Raw genomic sequence first — 22,354 nt, 5'->3', positions numbered from 1 at the left:
GTTCCTCCTCCTACGCGGCTGACGGGATTCAAGCTCATTATAACACAAAACAGTCTCTGAAGATGAAGTCTTCGTGACTCTTGTGCATATACATGATGTATATAAAAACTATTCAAGTAAAACCACTTAGGTGTTGTTAAGTGCACACAATAAAACTCATTTTGAATAATAAAAAAAAAGGAAAAAGAAAAAAGGGGGGACAGGAATCATGAAGAAAACCTGAACATGAAAACTGAGTGCACAGCTTTAATAAAGGTTACGTGTTAAAGCGGTGAATATTCATAGCATGACCTCATATGTGAACCGATTAAATATTCCAATGCCACCTTTAGGTCGAATTGAAATCGCACACTTTAGATCTTAACGCGGGTCGACGTAGACTTTAAGGGCTTTTGCCACAGATCTCACGTTATGTTATGTTCGAGTGCGGAAGACCCTACCTGGCAAAACGGGGGGGAAAAAAAAAACCTTCTATGAAGTAAATAACCTTAAAGTATCTCTTTTAGGAAAAGTGGATGTTAATCAGAATAATCAACAAATCCATTTAAGGTATGCTAAAAAAAAAAAAAAAAAATTACGACCAAAGGGCGCTTTAAATTAGAGGGACGTGATGAGGTTGGGCCGGAGCGACCTGTCAATTATGGTAATTTTATGCGAGGCTCTGAGCGCTATGTAAATATCCTGTTTATGCAGCCCCAAAGCGAACGCTCTTAACATTTTTCTCATCCACTCGTGCATGCAAACCGACACCGTTAAATGTCAGAGCTTGTAAACCACAACCGGTTTAAAAAAAAAAATATTTAAAAAAATATTCAAACCAAAAAATCTGCAACCTGAAGTAGGATGTGTAAAGTGACTAAGGTGATGATGCACAAGCATGACAACAAAGATCAAACCAGGGTAGAAGATTAAAGCATATAAAAGGGTACAAGTGCCTCTTTAAGATTTTATTAGGGACACCTGTGCATCTGAGCAATCGTGCAGTTATTATATCGGCCGGTCGAGTCGCCGCAGTGCTACACGTATTGTATGCTGAACCTGGAGTGTAAACCAACAACTGATTCCTACATCGTGTTCTGATGTTCGGCGTGAACGTTAACCGGCTGCATGATTTCATACACAGCACTGCTGACACACGATTGGCTGATTGCAACATATAAAGTGTCCAGAGAGGGTGTGTGTGTATTTCTGATCGAGACAGCACAAAGGAAGAAGAGAAGGAGCTTTCTACTAGAGTCGGTTCTGCTCGAAATGTCAACGCACATCTGCTGATGAGCAATTATCAAAAGAGGCATGACTAATGTAGCAAAGTGCTGAAGTGGGCCATTTTTCTTCTCTCTCTCCCCCCCCGACATCAAAAACAGCTTAAAATAAGTGCCTCCATTTTAACAGCATTAACCTGTTCCATGTTTTTTCCCCCCACCACCTCCAAGACTTCCTGGAATAGCTGAACTAAAAACAACTTTATAAGAAAACACGCTCTGATTCCGCATGAAAAATAACTTCGAGGTTTTGCGTATCCTTTTTCAAGCCTGTGTGGGCCCTCCTGGCCAGACTTACCGCTCAGCTCGGTGTTGGCGATGCGGAGTGAGGCGCTCTCGGACTGAAGACCGCGGTTCTTTTCCAGCAGTAACACCTCCAGAGGCTTAGACGAGTCCTAAGACCGAATAGCAGAAGCAGGCTTTCAGTACAAAGTGGTGTGCGAAGGAAAACTCCAACCATCAAGCTGTCTCCAATGACATATGACTTTATTTTTTAATAATACCTTCAAAGATTATAGGTAAAAAAAGTAATCTTAGAGACTTTAAAACTGTGGCATAGTTGTGGGCTAAAAAATATCACCCAAAAACCCATTTTTCTCTTAAAAAAAACAAAAACAAAAGAGAAAAAAACAAAACATTTAAGGTGGTAAAATGTTGCAGTTCCTCTATTATCCTACAGGTGGAGCACGCTAAAGTATTTACACATTGGCAGGCAGCACAGCATCCTGTGAAGCAGGAGCGAATTAATATTATATCGGTTGATCCCCTAGGTCTTGGTGCTTTTCCTTTTCAAAGATGCTTTTCTGCTCGCCATGGATGTAATATAATATTATTAATATTCTCTCACTGACAAAGGTGATTCCAGCGCTTACTTAAAAGTTCTTCTGCACTGTTGTACATTTAGAGAGATTTGTTTGTAAAAATCCAAAACACGATACGACCGCAGATCGATCCCTGCTGTCTGATTTCACCCAGATGAGGATGAGTTCCCTTTGAGTCTGGTTCCTCTCAAGGTTTCTTCCTATTCTCATCTCACAGAGTTTTTCAGAATCTGATCATTCTGATTTACGCTTCTTTTTTTTTAAACACATTTTTCTATTTTCATTATAATTTGTTTTACTCTGTAAAGCTGCTTTGCAATAATGCGAATATGAAGTTAAGACGTAGGAAGCATCAGGGTCATGAGGTGAGTGTCAGAAGGACCGTCACCTCCCCGCAGCGTCACACATCTCCTCTACTTTGTTTAGGTTCAGTTCCTGGTCTAATCCTTGCCTTGTCCTGTTAGAGACCTTTTACGAGCTAAGTGTATTTATACTGTTTAACCTATATATCCTTGTAAGCACTGAAAAAAAGTTGAGCTCTTTCTCGAATCTGCTTTCCGGTCTGTGTTTGGATTTAAAACTTTGTCAGAGAATATCGTTAACCTCAAAAAAAAAATTACACACACTTTAGGAAAAGAAAAACTTGTATAAGCATTTTAATACTAAATTCTGTTGATAATTTATTGCTATATTTTAGATATTGATATGATGTCATAATATCATAACATTATTATTATATTATAATAATATCCGTCATACTATATTTCTTTACCTGAAGGGTGTATACAGTTTTTTGGTTGACTGTGTGTATGGGTGTGTTTGGGTTCGATTCCCGCCTCGGGTTGTGTGTGCATGGAGTGTGCATGTTCTCCCCGTGCTTGGAGGGTTTCCTCCGGGTGTACCGGTTTCCTCCCACAGTCCAAAGATGTACAGATTTGGCTATAGTGTATGGATGTAGTGTGTGAATGTTGACCAGGATCCCGGCACGGTCGTAAAACTGGGTATTAAAACAATGGGAATCACCACTGAACTCCACGGTCCCTAGTTGGACCACAGAGGTTTCTAAATGAATATACTGGAGAAATCTTGGTCGGAACAATGTAAAACAAACATCTTTATTTAATTACAATAAAATACGTAGGTTTCTAATAGCGCTGTACAGTTGAGATGTTGGTGTGACGCCCTTTCTATGATTTTTTCAGCCATGCGTTTATCCGAGTGACCCCTTATCGACTGATTTTCACACGCTTGCGCCTCACTTTTATAGTTACCTGTGCTGTAGCGCTGTCGGGCGGCCCAAACTCCATGGACTTCAGGATACTGAAAAGAAAAGAGTTTGGTCAGGAATAACCAGATCTACACACACACGCACAAATAAATGAATAAATAAATAAGTAGACACACACTCAATTGTGCCAACATTCCGAGCCTATTCCTGCAAATTCGCAGAAATCAGAGGCGTAGCTGCGTTTGCAGCCAGATCAGATCGGTTCGTGCTGGGGAACGCCGGTCAGACACACGGACTTGACAAAGGCAGGTCGGGAAAACAAAAAAACGCGGCCGATCTTTTGAATAAAGAGTCTATTCACCGAACACGTGCGAGTCAGGAAAGCTGGACGTCCATCAAAGATCAGCGGCGCACCGATAAGGGCTTAACGCACGGCTAACCTCGCTTCCCAAGCGCCTGTTCGCTCAACACGAGCTTTATATACAGACGCTAAATAGGGCCGCTGATTAATCATAATGACTGATCTGGCATTTCGCTGCACAACTAGGAGGGTGGATGGAGGGCTAATGAATAAGTTGCGCTTTATTAAGCATGTTACGCCTGCAGTTTGAACGCTCTGCAAAAATTAACCAGGCAGCTCCAAGCCTACCTCAGCTCTTTCTTCACCTCCTCGTAGTCGGCCTGCTCCTGCAACTTCTCCTCCAGTTGCTGCGCATACGTCAGGAACACGGAGAGGAGCAAACAAGAAAAAGAGAAATGAGAGTAGAAACAGGGGGAGCTCGAACATTAATGCAAATCTTCTAGAGCTTTATTAATGGGAAAAGCGTGCTGTTTTTAGTCTGCCCTTTTCGACTTCCCCTTACTATTTCCCCTTCGGAGAGTCCCCCTCATCATCCCATGCTTAATGACAAGGGGTTAGATAACACCCTATGGGTCTGAGGACACATGTGACTTTAATTGTGTTTTTATGTAATGAACGAATTAAATGTAATTCATTCGCTCTTGATTTTTTTTCCCCCAATTTATATTTTTGTGCATTTTTTGTTAATGTATTAATGCTGCACTTCTGTGTCTGACTAACAGCTTTTAACATCTACTTGTAAAAATCTTTCATCTTTAAAAAAAAAAATAAATAAAATTAATTAAACCAGCCTGATTAATTTAAAATTCATAATTATTTCCAAAAAAAACCCCTTTAACTTAATTTTTTATTCACAAGTAATTGTATCTTAAAAAAAATCTTTTATTTATATATAACACACATTTTAATTTATCTTATAGTTTATTTATTTTACTTTAAAATAAAATTAACTTTTTTAAATAATGTTTTATGTGATAAATGGGAAAATGTGTATTCTTTTTAAAAAAATAATTAATTGACTTATGTCATAAGAAAAAAAAATTAAGAATAGATTTCTATTTTTATTTTTTTTTAAAAAAGGGAAACAACTTTTATTCTTATTAACAGAAAAAAACCTTTAACTTGATTAATTTATAATTCACAATTGTGTCCTATATATTTAATATTATAATAAATTGTGTAAAAAAAAAAAAGCAAAAATTCACAGTGTGATGTTTATAAATTAGTTTGAAAGCTCAGTTTTTAATATGTATTCATTGCAACTATAAATTTACTAATCTTCCTGTTAATTTTTCTACAATTTATTTCCTTTCGAGGCTTTGTGCTCTTATTCCTGATAGGGGAAAAATCCAGCCCTTTTTTTTTTTTTTTTTTTTTTCATAACTTGAAAATTTTCATAATATTTAGATGACATGAGCTGTATTGCGAAAATGGAAATGAGATAAACATTATATTTAATACATATAAAACTCCACTTCATTGCGGCTCTTATTATAATGATTAACATTGCATTCGGATAGAACCGAATTGAGAAGAACACCTTGTCCCCCATGAGCCAGATGTTCTTTGAGTTACCAAAGAACTGACGTGAAGGGGAGTCAAAATAGGGCAATAAGGGCGAGTTAAAAATGATATCCATCTATTACAGATATTAACTTAATCTTATACCCTTATTTTACAAATAGATAAGAAGAAAACCTGAACTGACAGATAGTATAGTTCAGTGTACAGGATGGATGTGGTCTGTGTGTGTGTGTGTGTTCTGGGTTTGTAGGAAGACCTTGAGTGTGGCACTCTTGGCACTGAGCTGCTGCTCTAGCTGGCTGATTTGGGTGGAGGAGTTCTCGCGCAGTTTGGCCAGACTGGCCTGCAGTCTCTGCACGTCCTCCACCAGCTGCACCATCTCCCGCTCCTTAGCGCTCAGCTCGGCCTCCAGACTGGAGCGCGACACCACCTCTACCGCCTGCTCCTAAACACAAACACACAAAAAAAAAAACATTAGTGACCATGAACTACTTACAAATCCTAAAATCCTGTAGCGAGGAAGAGCTTTTAAAGCCAGTACCATGTCTGGAGCTTTCTGGATCTGCGTGGCCAGCTGCAGGGACTTGTTAGCCGACGTGAGCTGCTCCATCAGTGACTCGGCCTCTCGCTCGGCGGTCTCCGCTCTCTGTGGATGCAGGAGGACGTCCCGTTAAAATTTTCCCGAAATTCCACAAATGAGACCGTACATGAACTTAAACACACACTGGAGACACACGTTACTAAATAAGTGTATGACCTGAGTCACAGGTCTGGTAAAGCGCCAACATCGTCGTTTGACATGATACACTTTACCTAAAAATGGTAAAGTGACTCAAAAACGGTTAAAACATCTTATTATTAGTGATTTGTTGCAAGCTAAAAAAACTTCCTTCCTATATAAACAGGCTTCTTCCTTAGACATTCATAACATACAGAAATTCTGACAACGCTTCCGATAGCAGAAGTGATGTAAGTGTGTTCGGTCAGAGCTTCCTGCCTTAAGCCGATGAACAGCTGTCAGGATATGAGGTCATGATTTAATGACTCGCACCCTGAAAGATAACGGCTCTGCGGCTTACCTGATTGGCTCGCTCCAGGTCGGTCATGACCAGCTCGACCTCGTCGGCTCTGAGGAGAAAGCACAAGTACGCTCGATGAAACCGGATGCACAGCTTGTTTTTGGATTAGTTAAGATTTCATTTTAAAATGATGCTTTAAACAACATCCTTGATTTTGTAAAATTGTAATTCATTCTCTTTATGAATAAACAGCAGTTTCCCTTTAAACACACACACACACATTTGAAATGAGTATGAAGATGTACAGTAGGAAAAGGGAGCAGGTTAAATGTAAAAAGAGTCGGGACTGGAGCGTGTGCTTCTGCAGACCAAGCCTCGATCAGTGTGTGTGTGTGTGTGTGTGTGTGTGTGTGTGTGTAAGAAAGTAAGTCCTTACATCTGCAAGTATTTGACACTATTGTGTCAGTGGTAGAGTCTCTCTCTCACACACACGCGCGCACACACACACACACACACACACAAAGGCCCATTAAGCCCTCTCAGTTTCAGTATAATCCAGTGAGCTCTGGAGTCCTGATTAAGCCTCTTGGACTTGCTCGGGGGAAAACACAGGGATTACATCAATATACTTTTTAGGCTCCGGGTTATTCACATTAATCTGATATAATATCGTTCTCTCCTTTATAACGGACGCAATATTGTTGCAAACGCCTGACGAGTTAACATCATTCGGTTAGCTTAACCTTAACAAGAACAGTTCTTCAGATTTCCTCATGGTGGTGTAGTGACACAGACCTGCTTTAAAGAAAGGGCCTGAGACTTTTCACTTTCAGCTCTCCAGGGGCTGAGACACACACACACACACACTTTTATAGAGGATGTTACTGAAGGACACAGTGTTACTGGCATCACCGTGCGACTGGCATCCCAGTTAGTGTGTGTCCTTCATTAGTAAGTTGTGTCCTTCGAGCACACACAACTCCATGACTTTCTGATGTGATGCTTTTTTTTAAATGTCACTTAGCACACAAGGGTCGAAACAGGTTTTTATCAGTATCGGCATCAGCAGTTTCAAAGGCACAGACAAACGGTGTTTAAAAATAAGAAAAGCTGAATGGTGTACACATTTAATGATAAAAGAAATGAGAAAAAGTTTTGGCCTGTTTCGATAAACTAATCAGAAATATTCACTGCACACAATATGCATTTTACCAAGCGAAGTAAAGTAAATAAGCAAGCAAGTAAATAAAGTAATAAAGTCAAAAAAAGTAAAGTCAGTATGAAGTTAATTGAATTGATAAAGTAAATAAAGCAAGTACTGCATCAAGTGAGAAAGTAAGTAAAGTTTACATGTAAAGTAAAACAAGAAAAGTAAATGTGTAAAGGAAGATGTTTAAAGCAACAATGAATATGTACTGTTTATTTACTGAAAAGTAAATAAAGTAATAGTAAGTACGTGTGTAAACTAAATAAAGTCTTACCTAAAGAACGAAAGTAATTGTGTAAAGTTAATTATTTTACTAAGGTAAGTAAAGTGATAATGTGAGTAAAGTAAAGTATTTGCTTAAAAAGAAAAAACAAACAAAATTAAAGTTGGTAAAATATGATCGTGATGTGAAATTGTAAAATAAATAAACTTACATTTTTATTACATAAGGTGAGAAAGTAAATAAGTAAATTAAACAAAAGGTGTAAAGTAAATAAAGTTTTACCCAAAGTAAGAAAATAAAGTAAGTTACTGTAGGTAATGTATGACGGCAAATGACATTAATTAAAGTAATAATAAAGTAATATAAAATAAAGTATATTAGTAAAGTAGATTTTTAACTAAAACGAGAAAGTAAAATAAAATTAAGTAAAGTAAATGTGTTAAATAAATAATGACATGTGAAGTGAGGTAAACAAAGTAGTAAAGAATTACTGTAAAAAGCAGAAAGAAACGTAAATAAGCAAATTAAGAAAGAAAGTTAAATGTGTAAAGTCGATAAAGTAAATTAATGTTATATTATACATGTTATAATATGATGCATGTGAGAAAGCAAAGCAAATTAATAAAGTATGCATGTAAATTACATAAAATAAAGCAAAAATATTTAAAAAAGTAAATATTACCTAAAGTGGGACAGTAAATTCATTTGAGTAAAGTATGACTGTAAAGTGAAAATGTAAAGTAAATGAAGTAAGCATGGTAAATAAAGTAATATTCTGTAAAATGAAAAAGTAAAACTTAAATTCTTACTAACGCTAGAAGGTGTAACAAAGTAAATGAAGTGAAGTTATATAAGTTAAGTAAAGAAATCTGAGTAAAGTAAATTAAATAAATGTGTAAAGTAAATAAACTGAGTATGTAAGTGAAATAACTAAAGCAGCTATTACCTAAAGTGAGAAAGCAAATTAAGAGCATGCTGTGTGTAAATTAAGTTTTGTCAAGTATAAAAGTAAAGTTAAAAAAGTAAGTAACGTTAAAATAATATAGAGAGCGCAGGTGAAGTAAATGAAGTATTACCTAAAGTGTAAATGTGTAGCAGGTAAATAAAAAGTAAGAGAAATAAACTAAACTGTAGTATGTAAGCAAATAGCATAAATAAGTAATGTTTATTAAGTAAAGTCAGTAATTTTATTTGAGAAAGTGAATAAATTAAATAAAGTAATATTAAGCGAAGCAAGGTAGTAATGTGTATAAATAAAGTGTAAAGTAAGCTGGTTAATAATCCTAATAGACAGACACCGATTCAGATTAAAGCCTGAAGATGAACGAGTCTGATAAAAAAGTGTAAAAGCAATGTGACACCAGCGTGTACTCAGAACACGGCCCTGAAAAACACAGAAACTCAATGAACTCTAACTGTCAGTTGTGAGGACCACGCCCTGTGTGTCCCAGTAGCTGTTATATTTGTGTAAAGCTGTGTGACAGGGGTGACACACACACACACACACACACACGCACCCCTCCACAAGAACACACACACACACACACACGTGTACCCCTCCACAAGAACACACACACACACACGTACATCCCTACAGAAGAACACACACACGCGCGAACACACACACACACACACACGCGCGAACACACACACACACACACACACACACACACTCCTCCACCCACACCAGGAAGAGTCATGCCAACGTGTTAATTACACTAACAAGCTAACATCTAATTATATGTGATTCTGCATGAAGAACTTAATTATGCTAATTAACGCTGGGGTTCTAATTACAGATGTCTTTCGGAGGGGGTGTGTTTGTGGGGCAGAAAGGTCATGTGTTTCGTTTATCATTTCAGCAAGGGCACCTACACGGACTATGACACACACGCCGCACCGCACACACGGGGTAAACATGAGCGTCTGCTTTTAGAGCTGCATTGTGATGGCGTGGAGGTTGTGTGTGTGTGTGTGTGTGTGTGTGTGTGTGTGTGTGTGTGTGTGTGTCCTGAAGTGACTAAAATCAAGGACTGACTTGATCACATGTGCTGCAGTAGGTGTTTGTTTTAAAAAACCACTGCATTTGCACAGATTTGGGATTTAAAAAGAAAATGCAGATTCCAAAGGACGGGATTTGGATACGTGTCCCTGGTGGCCAGCGGTAGAGCCGGTCTGAAATGAGGGAAAAGGACGAACCGGTCTGAGAGACTCTCCCATTTCATCCTGTGTATGATTTTATTCTTTCGTGATGCACAGACAAGCTGGCTGCAGGGTTGATGCCCGGTGGTTCTGTATTCAGGTGTGTGTGTGTGTGTGTGTGTGTGTGTGTGTGTAGAGGGAGCAGAGACCTGCTGCTAAGCGACATAAGGCTTACAGATGAGAGAGGCCCTAGCAACTGTCTCTAAGCACCCCTCATCCCTGGAGTCTAATTGAGCAATCAAGAGACCATTAGAATTCCAATTAAACGGCCGATTATGTTTGATTGGGTTTGATTAATCTAGAGCCGTGGGGACAGTGTGTGTGTGTGTGTGTGTGTGTGTAAGTGTGTGTGTGAGAAAGAGAGAGAGAAAGTGAGTGCAAGTGTGGGATGATAGAACTGGTTTTTGGTTGGCACATGGCAGGTGGATGCTGGTGATGCCACGTGTGCCAGAGAGAGAGAGGGAGAGAGGAAGAGAGAGAGGGAGAGAGAGAGGGAGAGAGAGGGAGAGAGAGGGAGAGAGAGGGAGAGAGAGAGAGGAGTAGAAAGGGAGAGAGGGAGAGAGAGAGAGAGGGAGGAGGAGAAAGAGAGAGGGAGAGAAAGAGAGGAGGAGAGAAAGAGAGGAAAAGGGAGAGAGAGGGAGGAAGAGAGAGAGGATTCCTTAATCAGCATTCTTTACTGCACTCTGGAGAGCCAAGCAAAGTCTCTCTCTCTCTTTTACACACACACACACACACACACACACACACAGCTCACCTGACCTAGATACCACTCTACACACAGATAAGGAAGGCAAAAGAAGGATGAACAAAACTACAAGAAAGAAGACGGGACATACAGCAGAAGCAAATGAGTACAAAAAAGAAGGTAAAAGTATATAAAAAGAAGAAGAAAGGGTGAACGATACATGGAAAAAAAGAGGAAATGAAAACAAAAAAGCTCACAAGAACATGATGTAAACAGTAGGCGAAGAAGGGAAACAGACAGCGAAAGTGAGAGAAAAGGAAAAGTGGCCGTGAAATGCAGAAACAGATGAAAAGTAAGAAATGGAATAAAGGTTTTTGTTTTAAAAAAAAAGGAAGAAACAAAAAGACAAACAGAAAGGGAAGAAAGTATTAAAACGGGGAGGATGAAAGTAAAGGAGAAAAATACTCAAAGGAAAGACAGAAAGAAAAAAGAAAGAAAGAAAATAAGAGGCTTGTCAAATTACACATCGTATCGCACGCTAGTGACGCCTGCTGGTCACAACATGAACTTTTAATTCTATGAACCACTTCACATCACACTTTTGTTCCAGTTTAACTTAGTAAGCTTTTATAATTCTCCGAGTACGTTCCTAAAATGATAATAACAACAACACTGGTTCATTTATTTAAAAAAAAAATTTGAAAAAGTAAACTGAAATGCTCAAGATTTTTCCAAAGTCATTAGATGAGCATGAAGCCCCTTTGTAGTTTTGCTACGATAAACTCAGTTAGCTGTGGAGCGCAGTATAGAAATGTGCACCCGCGCTATTTTAATACCCCGCACTGCCCCTGCAGTCAAACCTCTGCTTTAGAAGAAAAACCAGAACCTGAGCCAGGTAAAGAAAACAAAATGCAAATCGTGGTGTTTCCATTAGCTACTGAAACGCAAATGTTCTGAAGAGAACGTAACGAGCTCGCGGTCTGATGTCATTTACTCCCAAACGAGCTCTTGTCACGTCTCAGGGTTTTGATTTTTGGATGCCAGGTTTCCCAAAAACTCCCCATAGGGGCGAAACACAGAGCGTGTGGGAGTGAAAAAAAGCCCACAATGTTTCATTTGTATAATTGAGTTTATAGATATTTATCTTCTACAATGATAATAAGAACAACTTTTATGGGAGTCAAATACTGTATTACCTCTCTGCCACCCCACACCCATTAACTTACTCTATTACCCCCTCTGTCACCCCACACCCATCACTGCTCTGAATTGCCCCACAATTCAACCCCGACCTTATCCCTTTCTGTCTCCCAACACCCATCCCCCTACCCTATTACCTCCTTTCCTGTCATCTCACACCCATCCCCCTACCCTATTACCCCCTCTTGGTCATCTCATACCCATCCCCCTATCCTGTTACCCGCTTCCCTGTCATCTCACACCCATCCCTTTACCCTGTTACCCCCTCTCGGTCATCTCACACCCATCCCCCTACCCTGTTACCCCCTCTTGGTCATCTCACACCCATCCTCCTACCCTGTTACCCCCTCTCGGTCACCTCACACTAATTTTCCTTCTCTATTACCCCCTTCCCTGTCATCTCACACCCATCCCCCTACCCTGTTACCCCCTCTCGGTCATCTCACACTCATCCCCCTACCCTGTTACCCCCTCTCGGTCATCTCACACCCATCCCCCTACCCTGTTACCCCCTTTCCTGTCATCTCACACACATTCCCCTACCCTATTACCCCCTCTCGATCACCTCACACCCATCCCCCTACCCTGTTACCCCCTCTCGGTCACCTCACACTAATTTTCCTTCTCTATTACCCTCTTCCCTGTCATCTCACACCCATCCCCCTACCCTGTTACCCCCTCTCGGTCATCTCACACCCATCCCCCTACCCTGTTACCCCCTCTCGATCACCTCACACCCATCCCCCTACCCTGTTACCCCCTCTCGGTCACCTCACACCCATCCCCCTACCCTGTTACCCCCTCTCGGTCATCTCGCACCCATCCCCCTACCCTGTTACCCCCTCTCGGTCATCTCGCACCCATCCCCCTACCCTGTTACCACCTCACGGTCATCTCGCACCCATCCCCCTACCCTGTTACCCCCTCTCAGTCATCTCGCACCCATCCCCCTACCCTGTTACCCCCTTTCCTGTCATCTCACACACATTCCCCTACCCTATTACCCCCTCTCGATCAAATCACACAAATTTTCTTCCTCTATTACCCCCTTCCCTGTCATCCCGCACCCATTCCCCTACCCTGTTACCCCCCCACATCCATCCCCCTACCACATTACCCCACTCTGCCACCCCATACCCATCCCTCTACCTTTTAACCCATCTCTGCTAACCCACACCGATTTCCCTACCAATTAACATCCCATCACATTACCCCACTGCCCTAAAACCACTGCCGTACTTCTATTACCCCTCACTATAACACCACCGATCATCACCTAACCCTGTTTCTAGGGGTCGTCTGTCTCAGAGGGTTTAGGCACTGAGTTACTGATCAGAAGGTTGGCGGTTCTGAGCCCCAGCTCCACTTGTTTGGGGGCTGTTTAATGGCTGACCCAGCGCTCTGACTCTGGAATTACGTAGGTCACAAGTAAAGGCTTAACTTAACTCACCCCTTCGCCCCACTCCGGGAACCCACATTCTGCCCAACACACTACCCCATATACTGTACTATTACTATCTACCTCCCCATAAACTTCCCCAAACGCCCCACCCGCCCATCAACCGCCCCACCCAGTCCATTCACACAACACTGACCTGTAACACATGTCTAATTTGCAAATCAGAACTTATCAGCTGGACGGACGCAGGAGCGTTCTGATCCTGATCGGGTCGATGCTTCGGGTTTAATTTCATCCCTCCTCCCTTCTTGTCCGTCTGTCTTTCTCATATCCTGTGCCGCGCTGGCCGAATCCTCCAGGGCCGCTGCGACATTTCTCAGCTTTAGACCATTAGACTTTCATTTCCCCTGCACCACCCCCTCTTTTTCCTCATCACTGCATCTGCTCATAACACTCCTGTTGGCTCTTTCTCTCTCTCTTTCTCTCCTCCATCTCTCTCTCTCTCTCTCTCTCTCTCTCACTCCTTGCCCTACCAGGCGTGTTCTCTCGAGTGAGAAGGACCAAAAAAGACAGGTTATTATGTGTGCGTGTGTGTGTGTTGAGAAAGTAGGGATGGCACTGTTACTTCTCTCACACACACACACACACTTCAGACTTCATCCGGCCCTGCTCACTCTTTCACCCCCACTTCCTCCTTCCTGTATTTAAAAAGATGGACCTGCTGTATAACTGCATAATTGCTTTTTCTGGTACTCGACGTGTGTGCGTGTATGTGTGTGTGTGTGTGTGTGTGTGTGCGTGTGTGTACACATACTACCTAATGAGCACCACTCCAAACCCTGTGTGACCGACCGCAACACCATGTCTTGGCACATAGAGCACAAAACACACAGCTATGAAAAACCACACACACACACACACACACACACACACACACACACACACACACACACACACACACACGCGCGCACGCACAAAGAGCGAGGACGACTCAGACAAAGGACAAGATAAAAAAGCGAAGGGACGAGGGAGTGTGCTTGCTCTGGTCTGCCCAGATGTGCACTGCTCTTGAACCCTTCATTATCCTGTGGGAGCTGTGCTCATATCATAGCGTGTGTGTGTGTGTGTGTGTGTGTGTATACACACACACACACACACTCAGGGAGAACCCTATAGGATCAGCCGTGCCTGGGTCTTAATGATTTAGCAGCAGTCGCCTATAAATAAAGCAGACGTGGCAGGAGCCTCTGCTTCAGGGACGTCTGGAGGGATCACCCCGGCTCCAAATGAAGCTCATAACTCTCTCTCTCGACACACACACACACACACACACACACACACACACACACACACACACACACAAGGGGGTTTGAGAAAAAAAAAATCCAGGAGGTAGAAAACCAAGTATCTCATAATAAGAGATGATATTAAGGGACACTGGACTTTGTGTGTGTGTGTGTGTGTGTGTGTGTGTGTGTGTGTGTGTGTGTGTGTGTGTGTGTAAATTGCTTAATCCTTCGCGAGCACCAAATACACCAAACGCACTACTCACTTGCTGGCCACTTCATTAGGAACACCCCTCCCCGCCCCCCCCCCCCCACATGCACGGGGAAACCCTCGCTCTAGAGACGCCAGCGTCACCACGGCAACCATCAAGTGAGCAACGTCCGCCCGACACCGATCGACAGCTCGAACGATCCGTACGTCTCCAGAAAGGAATTCAAGCAATTTAATATATACAAAACACATTTTCACACGTGGCAGAGGCCTAAAGGGAGCACACACACACACACATACACACACACACACACACACACACGTCAGGTCTGAGGAGCCGCTCCAGATCCCAGCCGCTCTCTCTCAGTGCTAGAGCAGCTGCGCCCAGAGCAACCGATCGATGAGGCATTAATCTTTAAAGGAGACAAAACGGCCGACACGCAGCCCGTCTGATACTGAACATGGACATGAGGGAGACGGGGAGAGAGAGAGAGAGAGAGAGAGAGAGAGAGAGAGAAAGGGAGGGAGGTACAGACTCGCTGTCAACAGAGACAAGAGAGACAGTCGAGACAGACATTGAGAGAGAGAGAGAGAGAGATAGGGCAAGAAACAGTGAGACAGAGACAAGCAGAGACACAAGCAGACAGACAGAGAAAGCAAGAGAAAGAGAGAGAAGGAGGGTGATGTGGGGGGGAATAGAGACAAATAGGAAGACAGAAATACAAGGAAAGAGAGACAGACAGAGAGAGACAGACATTGATTGAGACAGAAAGAGAGACAGATGGAGAGACAGTGATGGGGGGGGGGCAGACCGAGATAGACAAACAGACAGAGATAGATACAGACAGACAGAGATAGAGAGAGACAGCGATAGAGACAGTGATAGACAGAGGTAGAGACAGACAGAGATAAAGAGAGACAGCGATAGAGAGTCGGACAGACAGTGATAGAAACTCAGACAGACAGATAGAGACAGAAAGGCAGAGAAAGACATGGAGCAAGAAACTGCGAGACAGACAGACAAGCCGATAAAGATGGACAGAAAGAAAGAAAGAGCGTCCAACAGGCAGAGAGAGAGAACGAGATGAGTTAGGAGACAGATACAGAGAGAAGACAAAATGAGTCTAGATTCTTCCTGTGCATGCTATTTTTGTGTGTGTGTGTGTGTGTGTGTGTGTGTGTGTGTATGTGTGTGTTCGCACATTCTTTTTCAGTCTTTCTGTCTCACTCTGTAATAAAGACATGAAATGTAAGTCTGAGTGTAAACCCCATGAAGATGAAGCAAACGTGTGTAATAATCTCTCTGTGTTAAAGCGCGAGAGGAACAAAATCACAGCGGCGCTTCAGAGAATGACGCAAGTCTCAACACTGCTGTGACAGACAGGGCTTCAGGAACGTGTGTGTGTGTGTGTGTGTGTGTGTTAAACGTTTGCAGTTTTCTTTTGCTGACATGTGGAGACTTCTTTTGAAGAATTGTGATGGAAAGCTGGCAGATACAGCGGCTTTAACCGTCTCCTGGCGCTAAAGCTCCGCCGCATCACGGACAGGGTTCGACCGCCGCGCGGGACGCTTTAATCCGACGCCTTTAATCACCACGGATACAAACACGGTCTGATACAGAGCCGCTTCCTGAACGGAGGAGGACGAACTGATGGAAAGCCAGAGGGAAAGAGTGTGTGTGTGTGTGTGTGTGTGTGTGTAAGATCACTACACAGGTCATCAAAGAGTGGTGAGAGACAAAATAAAAAAAAATATTAAAAAAAGAACAGAACTAGAGAAAGAACAAACAAATAAAAGAACAAAAATGATCAAAAGAAAAAAAAGAAAAACACAAAATATGAAACCAGACAAAACAAACAAGAATAAAGAAAAGGAGCCAAACAAACACAAGAAGGGAAGAGACAGACCCCTGAAAACTACAAAAAGCAGAAAAAAAACCCCAGTAAACAAAAAAACGGACAGAATAATAAAGAATGAGGCACAAACAGAGAAAAAAAAGAAAGAATGAAAGAGTATCGAATGAGAATCGAATAAAAGAGTGAAAAGAAGACAACAATAAACAACCGATAGAGAGTGAAGAAAAGAAACTAAACAAGTAAGACAGAAAAAAAAAAAAAAAAAAGAGACAGGTCAAACCGACGAGTGAAAACAAATGAATGGAAAAATAAAAGAGGGAGAAAAATGTAAAAGAAAAAGACGGAGAGAGAGAAGGAGAGAGGAAAACCACCAGGAAAAAAAAACAGCATAAGAGAAAGAGAGAGAGGGACAGATGGACGATAAAGGAAATATGAGAAAGAGATGGAATAAGAGAAAAAGAGGGATGAGTAAAATCAGAGGTAGAAAAAGACAAAAGAGGAGAAAGATAAAGAGAGAGTGAGGGACAGAGAAAGAAGAGAGAAGAAAAGAGCGGAAAAGAAAAAAAGACAAGACAAAAGAGAGAGAGATGGATATTTATTTACTGTGATATTTAGAGAGCCATTTTTGTTTTAAGGTGTGTGTGTGTGTGTGTGTGTGAGAGAGAGAGAAAGGAGAGACAGATGAGGTGCGGTGGTCGGCAGGGTTAGGAGGCACCTGCGTCCTACACTCGTCCCCGTTCGTGTCTCCCACACACACACACACACGCACACACACACACCTTAAAACAAAAATGGCTCTCTAAATATCACAGTCTAGCAAGTGTGTGTGTGTGTGTGTGTGTGTGTGTGTGTGTGTGTGTGTGGGTAGCATGTAATCGATTTAGTTTTGTGGTTTACTCAAGAACCCTCAATACACATGCCCATATGCACGCGCACACACACACACAGGTGAAAGAGAGAGAGAGAGAGAGAGAGAGAGACGGATGACGAAAAGGAAAGAGAATGGATTGACGTATTCAGAGCGGGTCGATGGAACATGTTTGCTAATGGACCGATCGCGAGGGGAGAAAGCGTCCAAATATAACCCACTGTCTACACACACACACACACACACGCGCGCGCGCACACATCCCAAGTAAAAACTAGTCCAACACTCTTCAGGAACCTCTGAGCCTGTGAGCTTCATCAGTGTTTCATCGAGCATTCTTCAGAAATATATTAATTATATTTGTCAAAAAAAAAAAGAAAAAGAACAAATGAAAGAACAAAAATTGAAAGAATAAAGCAAGACACGAAAATAAAGCATGACAATTGGAAAAATTAAGAAATTAGGAAAAAGAAAGAAAAGTAAGAACAAAGAAAAAGAAATGATTGATGTATGACAAAAAAAGAAGGAAGAAGGAATAGACAAAAGAAGGAATTAAACATAAAAACAAAAAAAAAAGAAACTTAAATACAAATAATCAAAGGAAAAGGAAAAGAATAAAACATAAAAGAATTAAAGAAAGAAGAGAATGAAACATAAGAGAGGAAAAAAGGAACAAAAGAAAAAACAAGAAAAGAACAAAGTAAAGAAAGAAAGAAAGAAAGCAAGAGATGTACACCTTGAAAGAAACACACACACACACACACACACACACACACACACACACACACAGAGAGAGAGAGAGAGAGAGATTTTCACACACTACAGATGTTACAGTATCTGTCTCTCTTGTTCCCGCCCACTCGGCCGATGTGACCAATCAGAGCGCAGGAACAGTTATTTTTATTTACTCCCCGGCCTTGTTGTTCATTCAGTGCCTTTATTATCACGATCGATCATCACTGTCCTCTACAAGTGTGTGTGTGTGTGTGTGCGTGTGTGTGTTTCTGTGCCGGGCAAATATTTATCGGTGTTGGCCGGTGGAACGGGGACGAACACAATGGGTGATCGATTCTTGAAAATCTAAGTGTGAAAGTGTGTGAACAGGAGAGAGCATGAGAGAGAGGGAGAAGAGTGTGTGTGTGTGTGTCCTGAGGTACTCCCACAGAGGAAATCATATTAAGTGGCACTTTGCAGCTCAGTCGAAGTCTGCTTAACACACACACACACACACACACACACACACAATCCTGGATCAATTCCTTCTGACTATTTTACTAGGCATGTGTGCATGCGTGTGTTTGTGTGTGTGTGTAAAAATAAAGAAATAAAAATAAAAACCTTGCCGTACTCCTGTGACATTCCTGTGAATACAATTAACCTGAAAGTGCGAGGAGGTTATCTCCTCTGGAACGCTGTTGTGTTTCATTAAGGAGACGATAAAACCGAGAACATCGAAAACAGAAATCGTTTCTGCTCGTTATTTCCGTCGCCGCGGCATCACCATCCTCTACACTTACTCCCTCTCTCTCTCTTCCTGTTACCAGCTCAGGTTAATGTGTTATAAAATCACGTGAATAGAAATGGACGGAGGGGAAAAAAAGGAACAGAGAAATACGAGAGCTTTTTATTATAGCGAAGTAGAGCAAATTCTTTAGTAGCGTAACGGCCCAAAAAAGTGCTCGTAGCATCTCGATTTGCATAATGTGTTTATTAGAAAACAGTTTAAAAAAATGTAGAAATAAACGTGAGGATGTGTGAAAAACCAGACGAGAGGAGACACAAATGTGGATTCGTGTGGCGCTGCTGAGCTTCATGGGGTCATGACAAGAACAGGGGGAAAAAAAACGAGAAAAAGAGTGAAAAAGAAAGAAAGAGAGAGAGAGAGAGGAGGAAGTGTGCGCGCACGACTCCTGGAAAACGTTTCTTTGTGGCGAAAAATTCGAGCATGAGGAACTCAACACTGCCTCGCTGATTTGATGTAAAGACGTGTGTGTGTATGTGAGAGAGTGTTGGGAGAGGCCGAAAGGAAACTGAGACTTGACAACGGTGTGTGTGTGTGTGTGTGTGTGCATAAACGTGTGCACACTCTCACTTTCCGCACTTCATAAGAGACAAAGCGAGACGTATGGCCCGCTCAGGGCGGATGCATTTCAGTGGAACACACACACACACACTTCCGTTTTTTATCCACATCGGCTCCGAGACGTGAAGTGCGGGTTAAAAACGTGAGCGCCGCTTCCAACTGGCAGATTTCTCTTCAACAAACTCACAATAATAAACCTTCGACAAATCCATTTAGTCTAAGCGTTCGCTCTTTACACAGGGTGAAGGAGTCAATCTAAATAATCAACAACTTTAGAAAAGAAGAAGGAAAAAAACGAAAAACGGAACTGCGAAAAATATAGAGAAAGAATAAAAGTGAGAAAATGGAAGTAATTGATACAAGGAAGAAAAAAAAGACAAATAAACAAACATCTGAATAAAATGCAAAGAAAGAGAACAAGAAAGAAGAATGAATGAAAACAACAAAATTAAACAACAATCAACTAAAACTAACAAATGAAAAGAAAAAAGAAGAAAAAAGAAAAAACTAAAATAAAAACATAAGAATAAATAAACAAAAAAATTAACAGATCTACTAAAAAACTAAAGAAAAGAAAGAAAAGTAAACAAAAGGATTCACTGAACAATGCAATCAACTAAATTAAAATGAAAACAAATCTGGAATCAAAAGATCTATCGGTAAAACAACCTGAAGAAACCAAGCAAGCAGTCAAACTTAACTAACAAAAGAAAGAACCAAAGAATTTCAAACTCTTCTTCTCACCTGAATTAAACTTTGAAACAAAAAACAAAGAAACAAGGCTTAAAAAAGAAAAAGAAAGAAACTATCAACTGATCATAAATAACAAAAGCAAGCAAAAAAAAAATACTATATCAGGCGAATGAAATAAAAAAAAAAGGATTAAATGAAAAGAAAAAAGGCACAGAAACCAGGGAAGAATCAACTAAAGAATAACTGAACCAAAAAACAAACAAACAAAAATTGTGAAAGAAAAAATGAACTAATGCACGAGTAAAAAAATATCTCTAGAGAGAGACGCTAGGAATGGGGAAGAAAGAAAGTAATAAATAAATAGATTAGAGCAAACTAAAAAAAAAAAAAAAAGAAAGCCAGGAAGTTAAATGTGGCGCTGAGTCGTGCTCACAAAGTACCGACACTGGAGACCCTGAGATTTTATACCTTCTTAAGTTTAAGCTGTTACTATGGAAATGGTACCGCAAGCACTGACAAGCCTGGGATCTGAATAACAGCTGGAACATCTACCACAGCTGGAACATCTACCACAGCTGTTGACTGGAAAATCATAACTATCTTCTGACCAATTACAAAAAAAAAAACAAACAAACAAAAAAAAATTTAAGAACATTGTTGTGAAGCCATGTTCATCACCGTCATCATCATGATAACATGGTGACTGATTTGCGTGGCGCCAGCGCGGACTGTGCTGAGACGGAATGCTGGTAACATTCTCGTCATTGTTTGTCAGTCACGCTGCGTTGTCCTAAACGTGTTACACCATGCTGCACCTTACTTTACAAACAACTTCACACCCTGCTTTCGTCATTTCCAGTGGCCAGTAGTCAGCCCAGTGGCCAGTAGTCAGCCCAGTGGCCGGCATTCCATCCAATGACCAGTTTGCAGCCCAGTGGTCTATAGTCAGCCCATCTGTTAAGCAAGTCAGTAGGAGCTAGTGGTCTGGCCAGGAGCCAGCCAGTACTCCAGCTGTCAGTACTCATTTTAGACGTCTGTCCAGTAAATAACCCAGTAGCTTCTTCTTCTTCTTTGTCTTTCATCTGTTCCCTTTCAGGGGTCGCCACAGCGAATCATCTGCCTTCATCTAACCCTATCCTCTGCATCCTCTTCTCTCACACCAACTAACTTCATGTCCTCTCTCACTGCATCCATAAATCTCCTCTTTGGTCTTCCTCTAGACCTCCTGCCTGGCAGTTCCAACCTCAGCTTCCTTCTACCGATATATTCACCATCTCTCCTCTGAACATGTCCAAACCACCTCAATCTGGCCTCTCTGACTTCATCTCCAAAACATCTAACATCAGGGATTGTCCCTCTGATGAACTCATTCTTGATCCTATCCATCCTCATCACTCCCAAGGAGAACCTCAACATCTTCAGCTCTGCTACCTCCAACTCTGCCTCCTGTCTTTTCTTCAGTGCCGCTGTCTCTAAGCCGTAGAGCATCGCTGGTCTCACCACTGTCCGGTACACCTTTCCTTTCATTCTCGCCGATACTCTTTTATCGGAAAACACACCTGAAACTTTTCCTTACCCCTTCTCAGTAAATAACCCAGGAGCAATCCAAGTAACTATTCTAACAACGGGAACTATGTGGTCACCCCAGTAGTCAGCCCTGTGGCCAATCCAGCAGTCATCAGGCAGTCCAGTAGTTAGTAGTCAGGCAAGTAGCCACCCCAGCTGTCAGTAGTGACAAATCCAGCCAGTAGCCAGTAGCCAGGCCAGCAGGTCCTCCAGTAGCCAGTAGACATCCCTATAGTGACCCCAGCTGACAGCAGTCAGTCCAGTAATTCGCAGTCAGCCCAGGAGTCATTCCTCAGCCTAGCAGTGAGGTGTCAGCGCAGTACTCAGTACAGTATTGCGGCGTAATAAATATCAGGGTTGATGCTGTGGGTAAACTGAGCAGAACTCTTAAGCACCAAACACAACAAAACGACAGCCATCACACGACTGTGCAGTAATTAAATATCACACGGCTAGCTAGGGGTGAACACATGATGCTGGGTGAACATTAGGAGTGACAGTGACAGTGTGTGTGTGTGTGTGTGTAAGAGGAGGGGGATTATAGGATTATAAGCAGCGCAAACTGTTGCCAGATGTAGACCTGAATTCAGGGAAAAAAATGTGGGGAAAAAAAAAACAACAACCCCATGGCACAACTTATACTTCACTAAATAGCTGATG

At 41.6% G+C, this 22,354-nt stretch overlaps 1 protein-coding gene across 1 annotated transcript in view; it reads right to left on the bottom strand.

The window, feature by feature from the left end:
* The window catches only part of cux1b (cut-like homeobox 1b), a 162,346-nt gene that overhangs the window by 41,899 nt on the left and 98,093 nt on the right, over positions 1-22,354 (bottom strand). The window contains exons 9-14 of the mRNA XM_053487087.1: positions 6,276-6,324; positions 5,738-5,842; positions 5,453-5,641; positions 3,961-4,019; positions 3,355-3,403; positions 1,561-1,657 (exon numbers count right to left, since the gene is read on the bottom strand). Coding sequence (XP_053343062.1) covers positions 1,561-1,657; positions 3,355-3,403; positions 3,961-4,019; positions 5,453-5,641; positions 5,738-5,842; positions 6,276-6,324 — 548 coding nt within the window. The remainder of the gene's footprint in view (positions 1-1,560; positions 1,658-3,354; positions 3,404-3,960; positions 4,020-5,452; positions 5,642-5,737; positions 5,843-6,275; positions 6,325-22,354) is intronic.

Source organism: Clarias gariepinus, chromosome 25 (assembly GCF_024256425.1).
Source record: "Clarias gariepinus isolate MV-2021 ecotype Netherlands chromosome 25, CGAR_prim_01v2, whole genome shotgun sequence".
Classification (NCBI taxonomy): domain Eukaryota; kingdom Metazoa; phylum Chordata; class Actinopteri; order Siluriformes; family Clariidae; genus Clarias; species Clarias gariepinus.
The sequence above is the reverse complement of the archived record's forward strand: the minus strand, read 5'-3'. Positions and strand labels throughout refer to the sequence as shown.